This window comes from Platalea leucorodia, assembly GCF_965183815.1.
Source record: "Platalea leucorodia genome assembly, chromosome: 2".
Taxonomy (NCBI): domain Eukaryota; kingdom Metazoa; phylum Chordata; class Aves; order Pelecaniformes; family Threskiornithidae; genus Platalea; species Platalea leucorodia.
This window is the reverse complement of record NC_138824.1, coordinates 34158167-34177845: the sequence shown is the minus strand read 5'-3', so window position 1 is coordinate 34177845 and position 19679 is coordinate 34158167. Positions and strand designations below refer to the sequence as shown.

General features: G+C 36.4%; 1 protein-coding gene across 4 annotated transcripts in view; it reads left to right on the top strand.

Annotated features, from left to right (window-relative positions):
• NAA16 (N-alpha-acetyltransferase 16, NatA auxiliary subunit) overlaps positions 1-19679 on the top strand; it is a 72458-nt gene that overhangs the window by 23822 nt on the left and 28957 nt on the right. For 2 of the 4 annotated variants that reach the window (XM_082331163.1, XM_082331164.1), the window contains 4 exons: positions 3295-3448; positions 5031-5150; positions 7304-7399; positions 11231-11337. The exons of 1 other annotated variant lie outside the window; for it this stretch is intronic. In XM_082331163.1, the coding sequence (XP_082187289.1) occupies positions 3295-3448; positions 5031-5150; positions 7304-7399; positions 11231-11337 (477 nt within the window). The remainder of the gene's footprint in view (positions 1-3294; positions 3449-5030; positions 5151-7303; positions 7400-11230; positions 11338-19679) is intronic. One more of the 4 variants, XM_082331166.1, reaches the window with a different exon arrangement.

Genomic DNA, 19679 nt, shown 5'->3' with positions numbered 1-19679 from the left:
GGAGGGCTGGTTCAGGAAGCCAAAGTGACAGAAAAATAATCACTCTTTTGAAGGATTGATTGGCTGAACTGAACAACCGTGAGGTGAGAGGGGAAAGAGGAAGGGGAATAATAGAGGGAAGTGAACTGCTTTTGTTGATCCAGGCTGCAGTTAGATAGATTTAGCTTATTGTAAAATTGTCCCTCAGGGCAGACTTGTGGATGAAAAGCAAAAAACACCCTTATTTCTGAGAAGCAGCAGGGATTTTCTCTGTAGACCACTGATTACTGAGAGATCGAGACTTAATGATGACCCTGTTTCTAAAAAGTTAGAAAATGAAAAGAACAGTATGGAAAGATAAGAGGACTAGAGGAAAATACTGTCTAGTGAAGGGCAGAGATTCTCTTTGTTTACTGTAAGCAGAAAAAAAAACCAGGTGGTTCTAGTACAGTTTAGATACTGGGTTTGGGAAGAATGATAGCTAGGAAGATTGCTTAGTGGGGAAAAATAAAGGAACAAGTAGTGGCAGGAAGTTGAGCAACAAATTCAAATGATAAATCACTTTTTATCACTGACAGTTTTATTCTAATGGCTGAGTTATCATTGGAAATGGTGAATTTTCTGTCTCTTAGTGTATCCAGATCAACATTGCCTGTCATCTGAAAGCTGTAAATTAACCAGATGCACAATATTTCAGTCAAAAACAGGTTATGAGGTTGAATGCAGACATCACTGCAGGAAGTATAACAGCCTGTGCTGTCCAAGTTAAATTATTTAAGAGTCACTTCAGAATTTAAATTTTGGGAACCAAGGTGTAAAACAACTATGCAACTTGTTTTACTGTTGTATGTCCCATTTTTCCTTTCTTCTTTTCCAGAACAAAATTTTTATTCTTAATTTTTATTTTATTCCTAATTTCTGCATCAGGCCCACAATTACAGATATGGACAGAAAACCTCTGGAGTTTTGGGGGTCTGCTCTTAGGTATGTTTTGGCTGCATCTTGTCACATTCTTTCAGTGACAGTTATGTTAGGGCATCTACGGTTGTAAAGTTGATTCTTTCTTTTTTTTGGTCCAGGAGAGGAAGAAATTTATTCTGAAACAGCAGAATTGAGTTCAAGAGAAAGTTGGACATCTCGTGTGCGAGAACTAAACTCGTCTGGGGGGAGGGAGGAGTAAAGGTGTATTGTGCAGTAACAACAATGGCATGGAAAAAACTTTTTATGGAATATCTTCTTCATAAGAATCTGATTGTTCAGATTAAGTACTGGGGTTATAGGCTGCTTGCCTTCTGATAAATTGCACGTTTAAATCATCATTAACCAGATGAGGTTTCAAAAATCTCTGTAAAAATGAACTCTTCTTAAAACTACTTTTAAAAATGACTTTTTAAATGGAGTAACAGTAAGTGCAGTATCTCTCGTGGATTTGCCCTGTGTGTAAGAGGGAGTTCATTTGATTTTCTTGACATTTCATAATTTCGTTTGCTAGTCCTGCCAAGCCAGAAGAGCTATGAGAAGGTTAATGATATGTTTCTTGTCTTTTGTATATATTTTTTAAGGGCTTTCAGGGTAATCGATGTTTTGAAGGCCTAAAACCAATTCATGATGTGCCAAAAAGCTGTGCTACTTGTGTAATTTAGATATGTGTATTGTTTTGGAGGGGAGGATAATTGTAAGGGGGAGGTGAAGGAGAAGGAATTAAATTGGTGCTCTGCAGTTTCAGTTCTGTGGTATCGCAGTAAGGATAAGCAGGAAGACCTGCTTAAACGCTTAACCCCTGTTGCACGTGTCAATTCTGTGAAGCAGTTAAAAATGCTTTCCAGGTAACAGTGTTTTTTATTAGTGAGTTCCAGTGTTTAATATGGATAAAAATTGAGCAAAGCTGGAAACAGAAATGGAGCTGCAGATAGAGGAAATATACTTTAACAAATGGGTGCTACCTGCTGACTTGAGTATATGCAAGGTCTTGTCTTGTTCCGTTAGCCATCATTTTCTATAATGTGTTAGCAGTTACTAAAAAATACTTGAATGCTGTTACTTTCATCCCAGAAACTGATGTTCATTGCCAGATACACACTTTACAATATTTTATTTAATTATTCTGTCTTTCAGGACATTTCTATCTAAAAGGAAATCTTCCTTCTAAAAATTCTTAGTACTATAAAAACTGCCTCTAAAAATTCAAAGAGCATGCAAACAGAAACGTTAAATCTCATAAAACTGATCTGTGCTTAGGGAAGGGCTGGAAGTAGTGGTTTAGGACAAGATTCTTTTAATATGAATGTGAATTTCAACCAGTTTAATGTTTTGGGGGTTTTTTTGTTGCTTATTAAGTTACTTGGTTCTTGAAAGAAGACAGAGGAAAAGCTTTACTCAGGGAACAGAGAAGTAATAGTAAACCATTTGGTGACCAGTGTGACTTCAAAGTGGTGCTTGCTCAGGAAGAAACAAAGTATGTAGTGTCATGGGAAAGAAAATCTCTTACCCTTGCAATTTACTTGTAATTAAAGTAGCTTCTGTGTATATTAGCGAAGAGCATTTAGTATGAAATAATTATTGTAACTCTGGCAAGACTTTTCATTGCCTAAATACACTTTAGGGAGTTATCCCTAGAAAGGAATACTTTTGAATGTCATCCTGTTGCAATGGCTGATGCATCACTGGAGGGTGGATGACCCACTAGTTTTACTATAGTCTGTAGACAAAGTCCTAGGTATGCAACTGGCGGCAGACCTAGAAATAATTATCTGTTGCTTGAAAACACTCTTTGCGTGCTTGTGCACTATATTTTCTGGGGGACTGAAGTGTAGTACAGAGAACATGTGGTTAGAGAGAAATAGTGGTTGTCAGGCTGTGGCCAGTATTTGGGTGGTTCATTGCTCTTGGAAATAGGTTGATCCAGAATATTTGGTATGCTGAAAATGAGTATTGTGGTATCCCAGCAAGCTGCTGCGGAACTTAGGTGAAAGTGATGTAGAGTACATGAGTCCTTCAGAAGGAAAAGATTACCAAGATCTTTGCAGATTTTATTAAATTGTATGAGAGAAGGCAAGGATTCTGTTTTTAATTAGCTCGCCACAGTGATAGAGAAAAGAGAAATACAGGAATTCTTTTAAACTGTTCTCTAACAAATTATATCCTGAATAAATCTAATTTGATTGTAAATAATGGGAGTTTTACATTTTGAATGTTTGGATGGGTATATAAATAAACCTGATCTATTCTGTAGCCTGAATGTTGTGCTCTATAATACTGCATACAGTTGAGGTACAGGTAAATGTTAACTAACCTATTGCTTTTTTCCCCCCCCAGATTCCTCCTAATAAAATAGATTATGAATATAGTGAACTGATTTTATATCAAAATCAAGTGATGAGAGAGGCAGATCTATTTCAGGAGTCTTTAGAACATATAGAGACATATGAAAAGCAAATATGTGATAAATTAATAGTAGAAGAAATCAAAGGTAAGTCATTCTTCTTCCCTCAGCCAATTTTGTTCTAAAATTTTGCTACTAGCTTTCAGATATGATAAAGCAGTAAAAGAGAAAACACGTGAAATCTTGAATTGATTGGCAACAATTACTCTAGCGAAACTGGTAACACCAGATTTACAATTTCGTGTTCAAGTAACTTGCCCTACCAAAGTGGGCAGTGGATGCGGGTAGTTTAACTTGGGTTGACAGAGGAACAGAGGAGATCTCGGAGATTATTATATTGGTGCATACTAGAGTAGCTTTCCGTAAATCAGAGCTAGTATAACCCAGTTTTAAACTCATCAAGAATATCATGAGGAATACTGTTCGTAGTAGTACAAACACTGTTTGGTTTTTTTTTTTGACTGAAGTATCAAATTCTTGTTTCCTTTTTAAGCTTTCTAATGTACTTGTATTGCCCTACTTAAGTGAATACTGAAGTTGACTTTTTTTTTTATTAAAAATAACCCACAGTTGTTTGTGGATTTTAAGTACTAATACTGAGTTCTGAATATGTGCAATTATATAGTGTAGTAGTACGTATTCTTCAGCTGCTCCTGACTTGCACGGTTGTGGTAGGTTGACCCTGGCCAGCAGATAAGCCCCAGACAGCTGCTCACTCACTTCCCCCAGCCTCCCTTGTCAGGACAGGAGGGAGAATAGGAAGAGAAAAAGCTAGAAAACTTGTGTGTTGAGATAAAGATGGCTTAAGTGAAGGAAAGAAGAAAGGGGGGGGGAACAACAAACCCACACCAAAAACCCCCAACCAACCAGATCCCCAAGTGATGCAAAGGCAATCACTCCCCACCTTCCACAAGCAGACTGATGCTCAGCTAGTCTCCAGGCAATGGCCACCTGCCTAAACACTCCTTCCCCTCAATTTTTATTACTATGCATGACACTATATAGTATGAAATACCCTTTGGCCAGTTTGGGTCAGCCGTTCAGGTTGTCTGCTCCCAACTTACTGTCCAGCCTGGCCTGCTTGCTGTGTGGCAGAGTTGGGGTAAAAAGAGAGAGCCCTGATGCTCTGTAAGTACTTCTTAGCAGTAGCAAAAACATCAGTGTGTTATCAACGTTTAGTCACAAATCCCGAAACACAGCACCGGGCTGCTGTGAAGTGAGTTCCGTGCAAGCCAGACACAGTATAACAACTTATTGATAGCACACCAGTGTGATTTAACTGGTTAAAAACTGGTTAGTTGGTGTGAAAACATATAGGTGTAGTTAAGTAAACAGCCTGGTAAGAAGCAGTATAGTCATGTGTGGGAGTCCTGGAAGGAAGAGTTGCTTGTTTCTTTGATAATCCCAATGGCTATTTTAAATACTGAGATACAGACATTCAGATCTTTGTTTTCGCAGGTGCTGAATGCTCCAAACTCTTGAGCTATATGTGTGGTAGCTTCAAGGAGCACTTGTAATACACAGCAAATGCCTTTGGAAAAATAAAGCCTCTTTTTAAGTATCTACTTATGATTAAGCCCAATTTTATGTATCTAGTTTTATAAGCCTTACTCCCAAGCCATCAGTGTTTTCTCATGTAATTCACAGTTCTTTACTGCATTGTTTTTAGGAGAGATGTTACTGAAGTTGGGAAGACTGAAAGAAGCTGGTGAAGTATACAAAGAGTTAATTGAGCGCAATGCAGAAAACTGGTATTATTATGAAGGCTTGGAAAAGGCCTTACAACCTAGTAAGTTAAGATATACAGATACATTGAAAATATGTATTATATAGGATATACTTAAAACTCCTGTTTGATATGTTACTGTTTTAGATTAAAAAGCTTTGCTTGTCAGAAAATTATGTACTTTCTAATCTTGAATATGATATAGTTGTGTGTTATCCATTTTAAAAATGTTCACTGAAAAGCCTGTGTGCATGAAAATACCAACAGCAAGTCTTTCTCTTCTTGGAGCTAAAGGTGTCATTTGCTAACATGCTTACATGAAGAACACTTCCTTGCCACACATGAATTTGGAAACCAAATTGCAGTTCACTCCTGTCTAGTAGTTGATTGTCAGACTACTATCATACACCACAACATAAAATTGTCATTCTGAAACTTGTTTAGGTGGTACCTCTTTATACAGACATGTAGGGAAATACTCAAATACCTATTTTAGATGGCTTTTTAAAGATAGGCCATCTGGGAAAAAAAATTCTTTTTTTTTTTTTAACCTGACTGTTCTTTGGAGGACAAGATGATAAATGTGATAAAATCTGTTATTGCAGTGCTAGTTCACATTACTGCTGTTCTGTCTTTCCAGGAAAATAGCTGATTTTTTTTTTTTAAATTACAGTATTGCAATAATTTATAGTATAAGTGTTTTGCAGTGGTAACTTTTCCAGGTGTTTACCTTTACACAGGAATGGTTTCCTTGTATTTCACTGCTCAATATTTAGTGGAAGTTTTATTGGAGTTATTCTGATGACATCATAAATCATAAGCTTACAAGGATATTATTCATAGATACTATAGCTGCATTATGTCTCTCAACCAGCTTTCTTCTAGAAAGTTTTACAGTTGGGTTTCGTAAGGTCTGGAATTATGGCTTGCGATTGGGAAATGAAAATGATTGCATTTGTTACATTTATGCAGAGAGTAATGTTGCCCTTTGAATGGCTTTCCTCGTGTATCTGTAGAGTTGAACATAGTGATTGCTGTCTCAGAAAACAAATTGCCCAAGAACTTGATTATTCTGTTTGATATAATAAATATGTTGATGAAAATGTGTAGTTCTTAACCTACTGGATTGGTTCTTTGTTATTTGACATATTAAAATCCTATGTAGATTAAAACTGTACTAATTTATAAAACTAATAATGCTACTTTATTTTTTAGGTGGTCTTAGGACTATTTCCTCCCCCATGGTAAGTTCTGGAGCTCCAACTTGTGACTTGAATTAGGGCTTTCATATGCTTTAGTTCCAATCCAAACATTATTTTAGTGTAACTTGTAGAACTCTACATCTCTTGGAGCCACTGGGTAACATATTCCCCCCCCTTCCCCAACATCTGAGCTCAGTGACAAGTTAAATTGTTTTTCTTATGAAAGAAAAACAGATATATTTATTAAATATATGTTGTGTTGATCTGTACATTCAGTTTTATTTAAATTGCTTGATGAATTTAATAATACTTAAGCAAAATTGATCTCAATTATGTGAAAATGGCATTTCAAAGCAACAGATTAGTTTTATTGAAGTTCTAACCACATTGGAGCTCCAAAGCATATTATGGGGGAAAGGGGAGGAGTGGGAAGAAAATCTTTAAGCAGCTTTATTTTTATTAAACACTAAGGTATAGAGAGTTCTGGTGCTCAGTACTTACACTGGCAGTATGGTGCCCTGTTTTTGCTGCCACCTGAGGACCTATAATAAAGGCATGCTTGTATAGTATGCTATTTGTATACCTATGATTTAGAAATGCAATAAATTTCTCTGAATGCTTGAAGTATGTCTGAAACGGATGCATAGTGAAAAAACACTTTAATTGAAGCTATGAATGTCAAACTACTGTGTGAATGGGTCTGCACAGCATGTAACTGAACGAAACCAAACTCTAGTACTGTATGATTGAATGTGCAAGGTAATTGTCCTGTTTGCAGTTTATCCTTACAGTGATTAATGCTGGTAGTTGCATATTGTACATGCAGTGTGTTCTCAATAGACAGTTTTACACAGTAATGTTTATGATTAACTGGAAACAATCGCTTGAAATGTTTAAATTGTTCAAATCCAACTGTGTAAGAAGTCTAGCTATATTAATTCTCAACATCTAAAAACATTTAGAAGAATAGATATTTTCTCTGTTACTTATATCTATTATATTTACTGATAATAGGCACTTTAGAAGAGAGGCTTCAGATTTATGAAGAAGTTAGTAAAAGACATCCCAGAGCAGTTTCACCTAGAAGATTACCTTTAAACTTTGTTTCAGGTAACAAGTTGCATATCTGTTCCATACTAGTTTTTTATTTGTTTTTTTTCTTAAGTTTTCACCAGGCTGTTGAATGTGCATTTAATACCTATTTGTGCATTTAATACCTCTTTGTACATGTACACAAATCAGGAGTATGTATTTCTCTTGGAGTAGACAAAACTATTTGTTATGTTTTAGGAGTTGATAGAAAAAGTTCATGCACTCTTATGGTGATATGAACTATGTAATGTTTGTATTCATGAAACTACAGTACAGAATGGTATATAGATTGTAGGAATTATGTACATTTTTTTCTGCATCATGCAAGTTAAGAATCATAAGTTAAAAGGTGTAGGGGGTATAGTACACTCAAATTAGAGGTATGTGTGTATATACAACCCCCCTCCTATATCTTAAATTATAATACGTCAGCTTGTGTATGTATTAATAAACACTGAAACTAGGCATAAATTATGCATGTAACAATCACAACAGCATAGGACTGATGAATTTCTTAAGTTTTTGTATTGTACAGTTTTTCTACTGTACAGAAAACACCAAATCTGTTTTTATGACTGAATATTTTATTGGTGTACAACACTGTTGCAGAACCATTAGAACTTAAATCTACAACATAAACTAACTTTGTGCTGGTAGTTTAATAAGAATATGAACAAAAAGCAGGTCTCACAACATTATGTAGCACAAATTATTTTATTTTTAATTTTATAGCTAAGTACAGTGACTCTGTCTTTCCAAAAGTTGCACAAATGTGCAAATGAGTTTTGGATGGAATATGTATATACTTTTTAAAACAGAAAGCTATGGCCTTCCAAAATAGAAGGGGGGAGGCTAAATGAAATGGTAAATCCCATAAATACATACACTCAGTATGTAGCTGTCTGACTGCTGTAACTCCAGTAGAGAACTTTTGGAAAGAAATATAAAGTACATAAGTTAGATATCTAAGTGCTATGAAATTTTTAAGTTCAGGTGCAAATTCCCAGCATATCTGCTCGGTTTTAATTTTGTGAGGTTAGCTTTTAGTTTAGCTCATTCACTGAGCGCTGCATTGGTTGTACCTTTAAAATGCTACAGAGCATAGCTAGTCCACTTTTCTGTTGTTGCTCAGGAGTCTGTGCATACACCTTTCTTGTGTAAAATCACAAGATTTTAACTGCTTCATAAGAGGTTTAGCCCAAAGTTAACACTTGTACTTCACTTAATCCCAGATATTTTGGTTTCTTTGAAGATAACAAAGGCAAAATTTAAGGAAGGTCAGCTAGATTTGAAAAGCTAGGTGACAAGTAATTGTTTTTCTCCTGTAATAAAATTGTTATAGTAATACATAGCAAACAAGGAAATAACCTGCAAAATGCTTTTCCATATCTTTATTAATAGTGTGTTTTGCTGTTGACTTCATTTCACTTTGTTTTGCATTAGGTTACCTTATATCTGACAGTGTAGCTTCACAGCTAATGTTAATTTAAATACTATGTTTGGTAATAAGGATTAGCTGCACCTGCTGTAGCAATAGTCTAAATGAAAGCAAAATTCATTATTAGATCAGTCAAGAAGAATCTCTCAGTAGACTTTCTGCACTGTTTTATATGAAATAGGAATTTTCCTAAATTAAAACTTGTGTTTCTGTTAATCTATTAAGCTTACAAGACAATTATTTTTGATACCCTAGAAATTAATCTATTTACTAAATGACTTCTTGTGTTTATAAGTACAGCAGATAAGAATTCCTGTTGGCAAAAGTTAATAGTGAGAACGTGAAGGTGTAGAAACAAACTTGTTTGCAGAAATGTATTTGCAGATTTCAAGAGGACAGAATTTTTGGTTAAATGAGGTTGCTGTTCCCATGTGGTCACTGACCAGTTTGTTGCAACTGACACTGTTTGATTTAGAATTGGCTTAAAATAAAGTGCAGGCTTGTATTAAAAGGGCAATCCTTCCCAGATCTTGCCATACATTGCATCTTAATAACCTCGTGTATTTGATACAAATCAGCTCCTTGATCCAGCTGGAAACCACCTTTATGGAGGAAGGCTGTTTACAATTAATTTTCAGGCTGATCAAGGGTGGGGGGTTGGAGTCTGAGCATCCAGTTTTAGATTTGTTTATGCTGCTGTGGATTCAGTGTTCTGTCATCAGGTCTTTTCTGTGCCTCAGAGACTAAATTTTGAGCTTGGCTTAGTGTCATAGGTGGGTGCCTAGCTGCATGTTTTGCATTTTTCAGACTTTGTTTTAAAGCTGTCCTGCTTTCTATAAATATGTACTTAATGAAAATTTCAATCTTACTTTTGTAAATTCTGAATTACAATTCTTCCATCAAGAATATAAATTAGAATAATTCAACAGAAGAAACTGAGAAACTGAGATGGATTTCTTTTTTCATATAGGGGAGTTTCTTGTAGTGTGAGAAAACAAGTTTTCATTAATCCACCTGTGATAAAGCATATGCTTATAGTCCAGGTATGGATCCTCATCCACAGGTAGTAGGATTTTCTACATACAGCAGTTTGTTTTAGTACAGAAAGGTGAAAACATGAGTTACTTCTAATAGTCTCAGTAAGTTTAGGACAATTGAGAATTGATGGAAGTATATAAGAATATTCTATACAAAGCAGTAGTATCTTAATTTTCTGAATATCTATTAAAAAAATCTGTGAATCAAACTTGTAGTGTGTTCTTAATGCTAACATACATACATAGAACTGTTGAAATAGACTTCAGTTCTTTATGTGAAGTGTACTACTTCCTTGTTTAAAGACTTGGAGAAGTCCACAACAGGGTAGGCAGCGAAGTGTAGCAACTTCATCCCTATGCAAAGCAAACAAAACCAATTCAAAAAAAAAACAAACAAACCAAACAAACAAACAAACAAAAAAACCAAAACAAAACAAAACAAAAAAAGGCAAACCAACCAAATAAACAAAAAAAAACAAAACTGAAACAACTGAAAACAAACACTTTTCATCACAGGAATAAAAACATGAAAGCCAGCTATTTTCCTGACTGGATATCTTCTCTTGGAAGTCCTGTGTGGTTTTGTTTTGGGTTTTTTTTTGTGTTTTTGGTTTGGTTTTTTGTTTGTGGATTTTTTTTTTTTCTTGGAAATGGCCTTTCACAGAAAGGTGGTATGCTGCAAGTACTGTAATTTTTACCTGAAAACATAATTAAATCAGATTTTTAGCTTTCTGCCAGTATATTTTGATAAAGATGATTCTGATATGGTGCTTATCCTTCTGAAACACAGTCTTTTATTCTGTTTCTGATTCCAGAAACAATCAGTTATCATCGGAAGTCATGTCCTACTCATAAAAAGAATAGGACTAGAAGAGAGGTAGAGGGTTCATTTCATCCATCCTTCTTCCTCAAAGCAGGATAATTTATATCTACACTATTCTTAACACACATTTGTCTAACTTAATCATAAAAACTTCCAATGATGGAGCTTTTACAAGATCTCCAAGGTAATCCATTCCAGTGCTTAGTTATTCCTACCATTGTAATTTTTCCAATGTTTGTTTAAATAGCCCTTGCTACATCCTCTGTAGCCAGCACTTAACAGTTCTTCCTTTTAATAGATTTTACAGGTTTGAGGACTGTTACCATGTCTTCATCAGCAGTCTCCTAAACACTAGCAACTTAAGGATTTTACTCTGATCTTTTTTTATCCAGAGCATAATTGCATCTTATTCTTAAATAACAGGAAAGATTAAAACCCTTAATTGCCATTTCTCAGTTACTCTATTATCCAGAATTGCACAGCAATTAGTGCTTATATTTATATAACACTTGCAATCACTGACATATAACCAAATACACTTTTGTTTCTAGGTGAAAAATTTAGACAACTAATGGATAAGTTCCTGAGGGTTAACTTCAGTAAAGGCTGCCCACCCTTGTTTACCACTTTGAAATCTTTATATTACAATCCAGAAAAGGTAACATTTAGTATTTATTTGGTTTTAATGAAGTCTTCTATATTGAATTTCTAAAAGACTACCTAACTGTTTTTATATAGATCTCCCTGTAACTTACCAGTAACTGTTGCTGAGCATTTTTCTCCTTAATGTGCTATTTTGTCGTATGTGAATGGTCACTTGATAATGCTTGATATGTATGAAACTTCACTTCTGTAGGCAGTTGATGTCAAAATGCTTGAAGTCGGATTGGTGCAGAATGCACTGAAGTTCTTGAAAAATCAAAGATAACCAGTAACTTTATTTTTGTGTACTTTGAATGCAAGTGTGTCAGGATTCTTTCAACTTATGGTTTATGATGTCACCAGAAGTCACGATTTTAAAATACCATGCAGATGGCTATTGTTCTATGTACGTTTCTGAATTGCATGAGTACTTGAATACATTAGTATTTACCACAAAGGTTTGTTCCCATTTCAGTCTTTAGCTAAAACTTTAGTGTTTAGTTTTTGCACTTGTAAACTCTCACAGTTTTGGCAAAACTGTGTCATATTAGAACTATTGTTTCAAGTATAGTTCTTTGTTCCAAGCTTGTCAGTAAGGTATAGTAAAAATAAATTTTCAAACTGAAGCGTGTTATTAAAATGTGTAGAAAATAAAATAAAGGTCAGTCTATGCAGACATTGCTATCTTTGCTACAAGCAGTAAAACGCTGGGTATTCCAATCCATTCATGACTGAGTAAGAGGTTTTTGTAGCTGGAAAAACCCTAAATACATGATGCAGCTTTTCAACTGGCAGTGGATATTCCTTTAATTGGACTAAAATTATTATTCTTTCCAAGAGTCTCTTTGCTAGTTGTCCTAACATGAAATTTTCAATACACTTCTGTTTGGAGAATGTAATCTGTATTGTGTCTCCATGTTTGACATAATTTTAGTGAATTCTGGTATCATGTATAGTACAAGCTTTTCTACAGTGCCTATTGCTAATGCATGCTTTTCAATGTAAACTTCTGAAACTGGATTGAAATTTTTTAAATTATAGACTATCTAGACAGAAGTACAGTCAGTGCTGTGGAAGTTTTACCTCTGCCATTTGAGGTATGAAAATCTAGAAGTAAGGATACATATAAACTTATTTGATGTGTGAAAAGATTTCTAGCACTTCATTGTTTTTGACGTACTGGTAAAAAAAAAAAAGTGAGGACTCCAATGTTTTGGGGCTGACTTATCCAGAAAGGTGCCTTGCTGCTAGTTATCTTAATTGTGTCAAATCAGTGCTGCTCAGAACTGCCAGCTTAATCCTAAAAACTAATTAAAATTAAAATCAAGAGCCTCACAATTTCCAAATATGCTTGAATTTGTGCTGCTGACTTGTGCAAAAGTGTTTTCTTCTTCTTTCTCGTTCTTCTCTTACCAAGACAGGGTCTCTTTCACATTTTACTTGGTTGGGTTTTCATGTAACTATAGTGTAACAGCAGGGTCTTTGAAACTAAGAGAAACTTCAATGTTAGTCTCTGACAATTAATTTTAGAATTGCTAAAATTTAGGGGTTAGGGGCCAGAAAATTGTGGCAAACTAATGTGTGCTATGCCTTTCAGGAAAATGTTGTATTTCAGTATCTAACTTGTCGGAGTCTGTACTTAATACTAGCTTCTCACATATGTTACTGGTATATTTTGTCTGAAAATAGAAAGAATTGTAGTCAGCATCATGTTATGCCTACTAGAAAATACCTAGCAAATTACTGAATTCTTTACAAGTTGGGAGTGAACAGTTCCCCATTTTTTTCTTTGGAAACAGGTGTAATTTGGTGTAGTCAACTGTAGTTGCATTTTGAAGTGGCATAGATATGAGGATTTTATGAAGGAGCTTGTATTTAAGCCTAGAAATTTCCTTCGTTCTTGAACTTCAGGTGGGTCCAGGATCTTTCATAAACACTGGTTTTGGGAAAAAGGTGAAATAAGCAATATTTATATTAACAGAAGTTTTCTATTTGTATGTACTTAGCTCAGATGATAAAATAGTGCTGCAATATTTTATATGTAAGAAAGGAAAATGTAAATTATTTAATTCAATACCTGCAAGAATACAGAAAAAGTGTGTGGGGGGGGAAGTATAGCTTTACTTGCTCAGTGAAGATGAGGATTATATTTCTCAGTAAGTATACCTTAACATTTTGGTGGTAAGAACACCTTTTACACCTGAGGAGACCAAATGTTAATGTAAAGAGTAGCTGATTCTGGAGGAAAAATATTGATGTCTCCCCTCTGTTTGGAGAGGGCAAGGAAAAAAAAAAAAGGTGCTTGTATAGAAGGCAACCGTTTGTCAAATGTGTTCAGGAAAATGTTGGTTGTTACCTAATTGCTGTAAGTTGGTACTTCATAGTAAATGTTTTAAATAAAAAATGCTGGCATATTTTGATTTTTAAAAACGGATTGTAGTCTACTAACATCAGTTAGCAGTTTTGAGTGAAATCTAGCTTCAGGTACACTGAGCTGCAAAGCTTTAGGACTTGCCCAGATCGAAGTGAAGACTGTTCAGGGAAGTTTTAGAAACTCTTTAGTACTCACACTGCTTAGAAAGACTCCAAATACTAAGGTTATAGGTTGGAACGTATGAATGCTTTGTATTCCAATACAGACATTGTTGTGATAAAGAGCTAAATCAGATTTGCTCTACTTGTGGTAGGTATGGAAGTAACATCAGAAAATAAGGTGGGAAAAATTCTGATTTTAAAAACTTTCAGTTTGGTTGTTTGTCTCCCAAATTCTCTGGAATATGTTTTTAACAGTCGGGGAATGATGTGCAGTTCCAGTTTCAGGCATGTGAATTTAGGCCAGCAGACACAGAGAACTGTTCAGCTCGCCACCGTATGGGGTTTCCCACATAGGATCAGTTGAACAGCTGTCAAGGCTCCTTCTGACTGTGCTAGGTAGATCCAATAGATCTGTTTTGATTGTAGAGGGAGCACAGGCACTTATGGTTATTTAAGTATAGGTATCTGAACCTGAAGGGTGCCTACTGTGTGTCCCGTCTGTTTCACTGGGGTGTACTGGGAACTGTTTATACTTGTTCCCAAAGTATCTATTTTATCAGTACTTTATATCTGTGAAACTAACATTGTGCAAGCTTTACTGGTTGCTTCTAGAAAGAATTAATGAATGTCCCACCAAAAAAACAAAACTGAAATAACTGAAGTGATAACTGGGTGGAGGGGATGTCACTTTTTCAGCTGCCTAATTGGAATTTGTTTACATGCTTGTGCAAATATTAAGTGGAGAAGGGTGTGGAGTACAACTGGTTCTTCATCACTTCCCTAAAGAATATGCTTTACTTCGGTTAAGGAGGAAAGATGTTTTTAGTCTTCCTTCACACTTCAGGTAGAACTATTGTTTAAATCATTCGGGTCAAGTCACAGAAGGGTACCATAGTGGGAAAGGCATCATAGTATAGTAATGTAAAGCTATTTGTTTCATGAAAAAGAAAAAAAACTTAAGGTTATTGCTGGAAGAGACTTTCTTTGAGTAACTAAAGGCATGAGGATCTGAAATCTGTTCAGTAAAGAAAGATTACGTATAGCTTTGTTGCTTTTTGGCATTCTCAAAGACTACTTTTGAGGTAAAATCCTCCCTAATAAATAAGTCTCTAACGAGTTAAAGTATACTTTATATTATGTTGTGCATTCTGTCTTCCCTAAAATTCTGGAGCAGAAAAAAATCATATGTGTTGGCCTCGTGTTCAGTTTGTGATGTGCAGAGGTTTATATTTGACTGCACAACTAGGCTGAAAAGGAAACTGTTCAAGATTTGCTAACTTCTTGAAACTTGAATGCCTGAGAAGGTAACAGAGATGGTGTGGTGAAACCCGGGATAAGCAGCTGAGCTGGATGGTTCATCACAGTCTCAGCAATATTGTTTGTTACCTTCTAGGAGCGAGTTGTTAACCCACTGAGATTTGAGATAGTTATATTTCAGAGGTACTTAAGGTAGACTTTAAAATAACTCTGGAAGCTGATGGGGAGGGGGAGAAAGCGTTAAGCTTGCTCTGCTGCAAATTATTGTACGTGCTTCTGCAATAAAATCCAATTGCAGATTCTATGGTCTTTCACTGCTTGCAAAGCAGTGATCTGGCTCATGTTTTTCTCCCTAGTTTTAGAAGGGAGTTATCTGATAAATTGTTTAATCCTTCAGAATTCTTCAAATGAGGTTGTGATTCTTAAGGTTTTGTTGCTGGTATGTTAGTCCGAGAAGTAGCATGTGAACTGTTTTTTGACTCTTTCTTCCTCTTTGTCAAGCCACCTAGACTGGAGGAGATATAAGCAGTAGAGACTGAAGGGTGAGAAGCTTGAAGAAATGGAGCTAACAATTGTCTTTTGCCTAGAAACTGCCATTTAAACTTGATGTATTGTGCTGTGGATAGAGCTTTGGATTATTAAAGTACTGTATAATTAAAAAAATAATGCCAGTTGTTCAGTATCCTGAATGCACTTCTCTACCATGCTGTAGCATAAAATTACTCTAATAGCAAAATAAGAAAAATAAAATGGGGGGGGCATTGAATTGCAGGAGATGTTGGACAAAGGCCAGCTGAAAAGAAGTTTGTTTTATCATTTTCTCTAGTATTGGCAACTGATTTTTCTACAGGTAGTGTGCATGAGTAAGGATATGTTATGTGAAGAGTGCAAGTTCTTTCTCAAGTGGTAATTGTTATTATGCTCCCTGTTTGCAGATACCAAAGGCATGCACTAATCACTTCCTAACTTGCTGCATTGGTACACAGCCAGATTCTATGTCTCTCCAGCTGAAGAAAAGATCAATTAGAGGGTGATTGAGACTGTCAGTCCGAGTCTTACTGTATTTTTCAGTGTCTCATTAAAAACAAATTTATAATACTATATAGACTATGTTCAGTGGTACATCATTGCTGATGCTCAGTCATAGATCACTTTTTACCTAAAACAAATTAGAGAAATCACTTGATGAAACACTGTTGTGATGCCTTTGTTCTTATTTTAAAAAAATATTTAGTCAGTAAGAATAGTGTTTATCACTGTATGGTTTTGTGGTTTCGTTTTTTTTTTTTTTCAGATGACTCTTAAGTAGCCACTATATGTTTTGAAGAAATTGGCTATGTCTTCTTTCTGTTCATTATATGGCAGCTTCTAGGGAATGCTGTAAATATAACTTGGGGCTTTTTAACTGTGAAAACTCTTGTTCATGATGAAGTAGTGTAAAGTGAGGGTGGTTACATAAAAGATAAAGCTCACAAATGTAAAAAGTACTCTACCAGGTTCTACTTGCCTGTTAGGGTTGAAGAAAGGAAAGGAAATGGCTGGTCTCAGCAAGAGCTGAGACCTTCCTAAACAGGTTACTGGTGTTAAGGAACAGACCTGCATTCTGAGCTCAATATTTATTTTTCTTCAACTGATCTTGTAGTGTCCTGTAAGGACAGTGTGTTTGACTCAGTGCATCAATTAGCTAACTTCATAGAATCATAGAATGCTTTGTGATGGAAGGGACCTTTAAAGGTCATCTAGTCCAACCCCTTTGCAATTGGCAGGGACATCAACGACTAGATCAGGTTGCTCAGTGCCCCATCCAGCCTGTCCTTGAATGTTTCCAAGGATGGGGCATCTGTCACCTCTCTGGGCAACCTGTTCCAGTGTTTCACCACCCTCCTTGTAAAAAAAAAAAAAAAAAAAAAAAAAAAATTCCTTACCTGGTCTGAATCTACCCTCTTTTAGTTTAAAACCATTACACCTTGTCCTATCGCTATTGGCCCTGCTAAAAAGTCTGTCCCCATCTTTCTTATAAGCCCCCTTTAACTATTGAAAGGCTGCAGTAAGGTCTCCCCGCAGCCTTCTCTTCTCCAGGCTGAACAACCCCAACTCTGCCAGCCTGTCTTCGTAGGAGAGGTGCTCCATCCCTCTGACCATTTTTATGGCCCTCCTCTGGACCCACTCCAACAGGTCCATGTCCTTCTTGTGCTGAGGACCCCAGAGCTGGACGCAGTACTCCAGGTGGGGTATCACCAGCGCAGAGGAGAGGGGCAGAATCACCTCCCTCGACCTGCTGGCCACACTTCTTTTGATGCAGTCCAGGATACAGTTGGCTTTCTGGGCTGTGAGAGCACATTGCTGGCTCATGTCCAGCTTTTCATCTATCAATACCCCTGAGTCCTTCTTGGCAGGGCTGCTCTCAATCCCTTCATCCCCCAGCCTGTACTGGTACTGTGGATTGCCCTGACCCAGGTGCAGAACCTTGCTTCTGGGTTGCTAAAACAAGTAGCAGAATATTAAATATCATTTAAAGGAACTGCTCTCATATGGAACAAGTACAGGGAAATAACTTTTACATGTAGGAAAACAGTTACAAGGAAAATGCAATAAACAGCTATCTCTTCAGAAAATTTAGTTCACCTCCTTTCCTGCATAAGTTGTTACTGTATCTGTGCGTGTTGGATTGAGTTGATAATAATTTCATTAGTGTGTATTATGAAGCATGATTTTGCTGAAGTATGGATAAGAGAATAATATTCTTGATCGTTTTGTGGTAGTTTTTAGGTAGTTGCTATCTGTCATTCAGAAGCAATTTGCTGTTTTCTGTCAGAAATAGAAAATTTGGTCTTCAGAAGAACATGCTTTAATCTATGCTAATCAAATTTTAATTAGTCATCTACATTAATGTGTGGCTGCTCATTGAAGGAAAAAATAAAATGGGGAAAATATGAGTATAGACTTGAAATGTTTCTGTAACTTGTTGAATGTTGTTTCATGCATTAAAACAAATGCCAGCAACTTCTGGTTCTCTTCAAGAATATCTGATTTTAAAATAGCCTTTAGAATATGGAACTATTACAGAGATTCTACAGTAAACAGATGTGCCTTGGCTATGAGTTCCGTCACCTCCTCAAATACCTGCCTGTGCCTGTTTGTACAATTCCTCTTGAAACCGCACTCTTGGTTCTGGCTATTGCTCAAGATACCAAGAGGCAACCCCGTGAATGTCCTACTGCTCTGCGAAACATGAGTGCCTATATACAGAAGTGCTGAGGTCCCTAATCCAGGTACTGTGATTTGGAGTCTTTACTTGTGATTTTTATGTCAATTTGCCATCATAGCTCTCCTAATCAGTTCCTAGAATTTCTTGCTTCTCCCTTCTCAGACCATTCAGAAAGGGAAGAACAGGCACTTGTCACAGAGAGATGGATTAACTTCAAAACACAGGTGAATAACTGCAAACTTGCTTTAGTATTAGGTTAAATGTGAGTACATGCATGGTTCACCACATGTCAAGTGAAGCATCTATAACTGCTGCTTCAGGGTAGGCCCTTGCCAAAAGAGTAAGTGTTTTACTCAACAGTGAAACGGGGTTAGGCTGAGGATGCAATCTATAGATGCAAAGGCATCTAATCGTTGTTTCAGTACAGTCCTCCATCCATTATTCTTGATTTTGGAGCTCTCACAGTGGCACATATGGCATCCCTCTTTATTTCTGCGATGTTCCACAGTGCAAATTATAACAGACAATGTAATATTCTGCATTTGGTGTTTTGTCAGTATCATCTGCTTGTAGTCTCAAGTAAAGAGAAAGAGCTGTGTGAAGGGTACTTTCAGCTTCTTAGAAATCAGCTGTCACTTGGCCAAGCTGTTGATGTAGATGTTCACTGACGTTGAGTTTGCCTTCATCTAGTTGGTGAAGGAAAAGTGGAGGAAGAGATACTGATAAAACTCTAGTAAAGTTGTAATACCATCCAGATTATTTCTCAGGTCAGATAGCTCAGGTTCACCTTGAGTAGCTGCCTGCTGATGGGGATGGTTTGTTCCAGCAAACCTGCTGATGTTGGTAATGTTACACAGCAGGGACTACTGGTGTGGCACTGTGGTGGGGTCAGAGGGTGCTGTGCTCCTGCTCTTGACTTCCTATGTCAGTGTACAACTGTTGGGAGGTGCTCAGTGGAGCTGTTGGCATTAATGCTTGGTAAATGCCATGTGCTAGGCTTTAAATGAGGTGCTGTATTTTGGAGATCAGTACTTCAATTTTTAATGACTGTTACTTAGTCACTATCCCAAGTACCTATTGCCTTCCTGTACTCTACAGTGACAACTCTAATGGCATACATTTAAAGAGAACGTGGCCTTTTACCCTAAAGTAGCCTGCTCTGAGAGGTGATGACAGATCATGAGACTTGTGTTATCTTCATCTTGGAATTTTAATTTATATAAATCCCATGCCAGAAGAGTTCATGATCTTTGTATACTCTGTGTGTTGAAGGTGAGAATAACAGGCACAATTTGTAGGACTCCAGCAGATGATGCTACTCAGGGAACTGATTCATGAGTGTGTGTCTGTGTCATGGA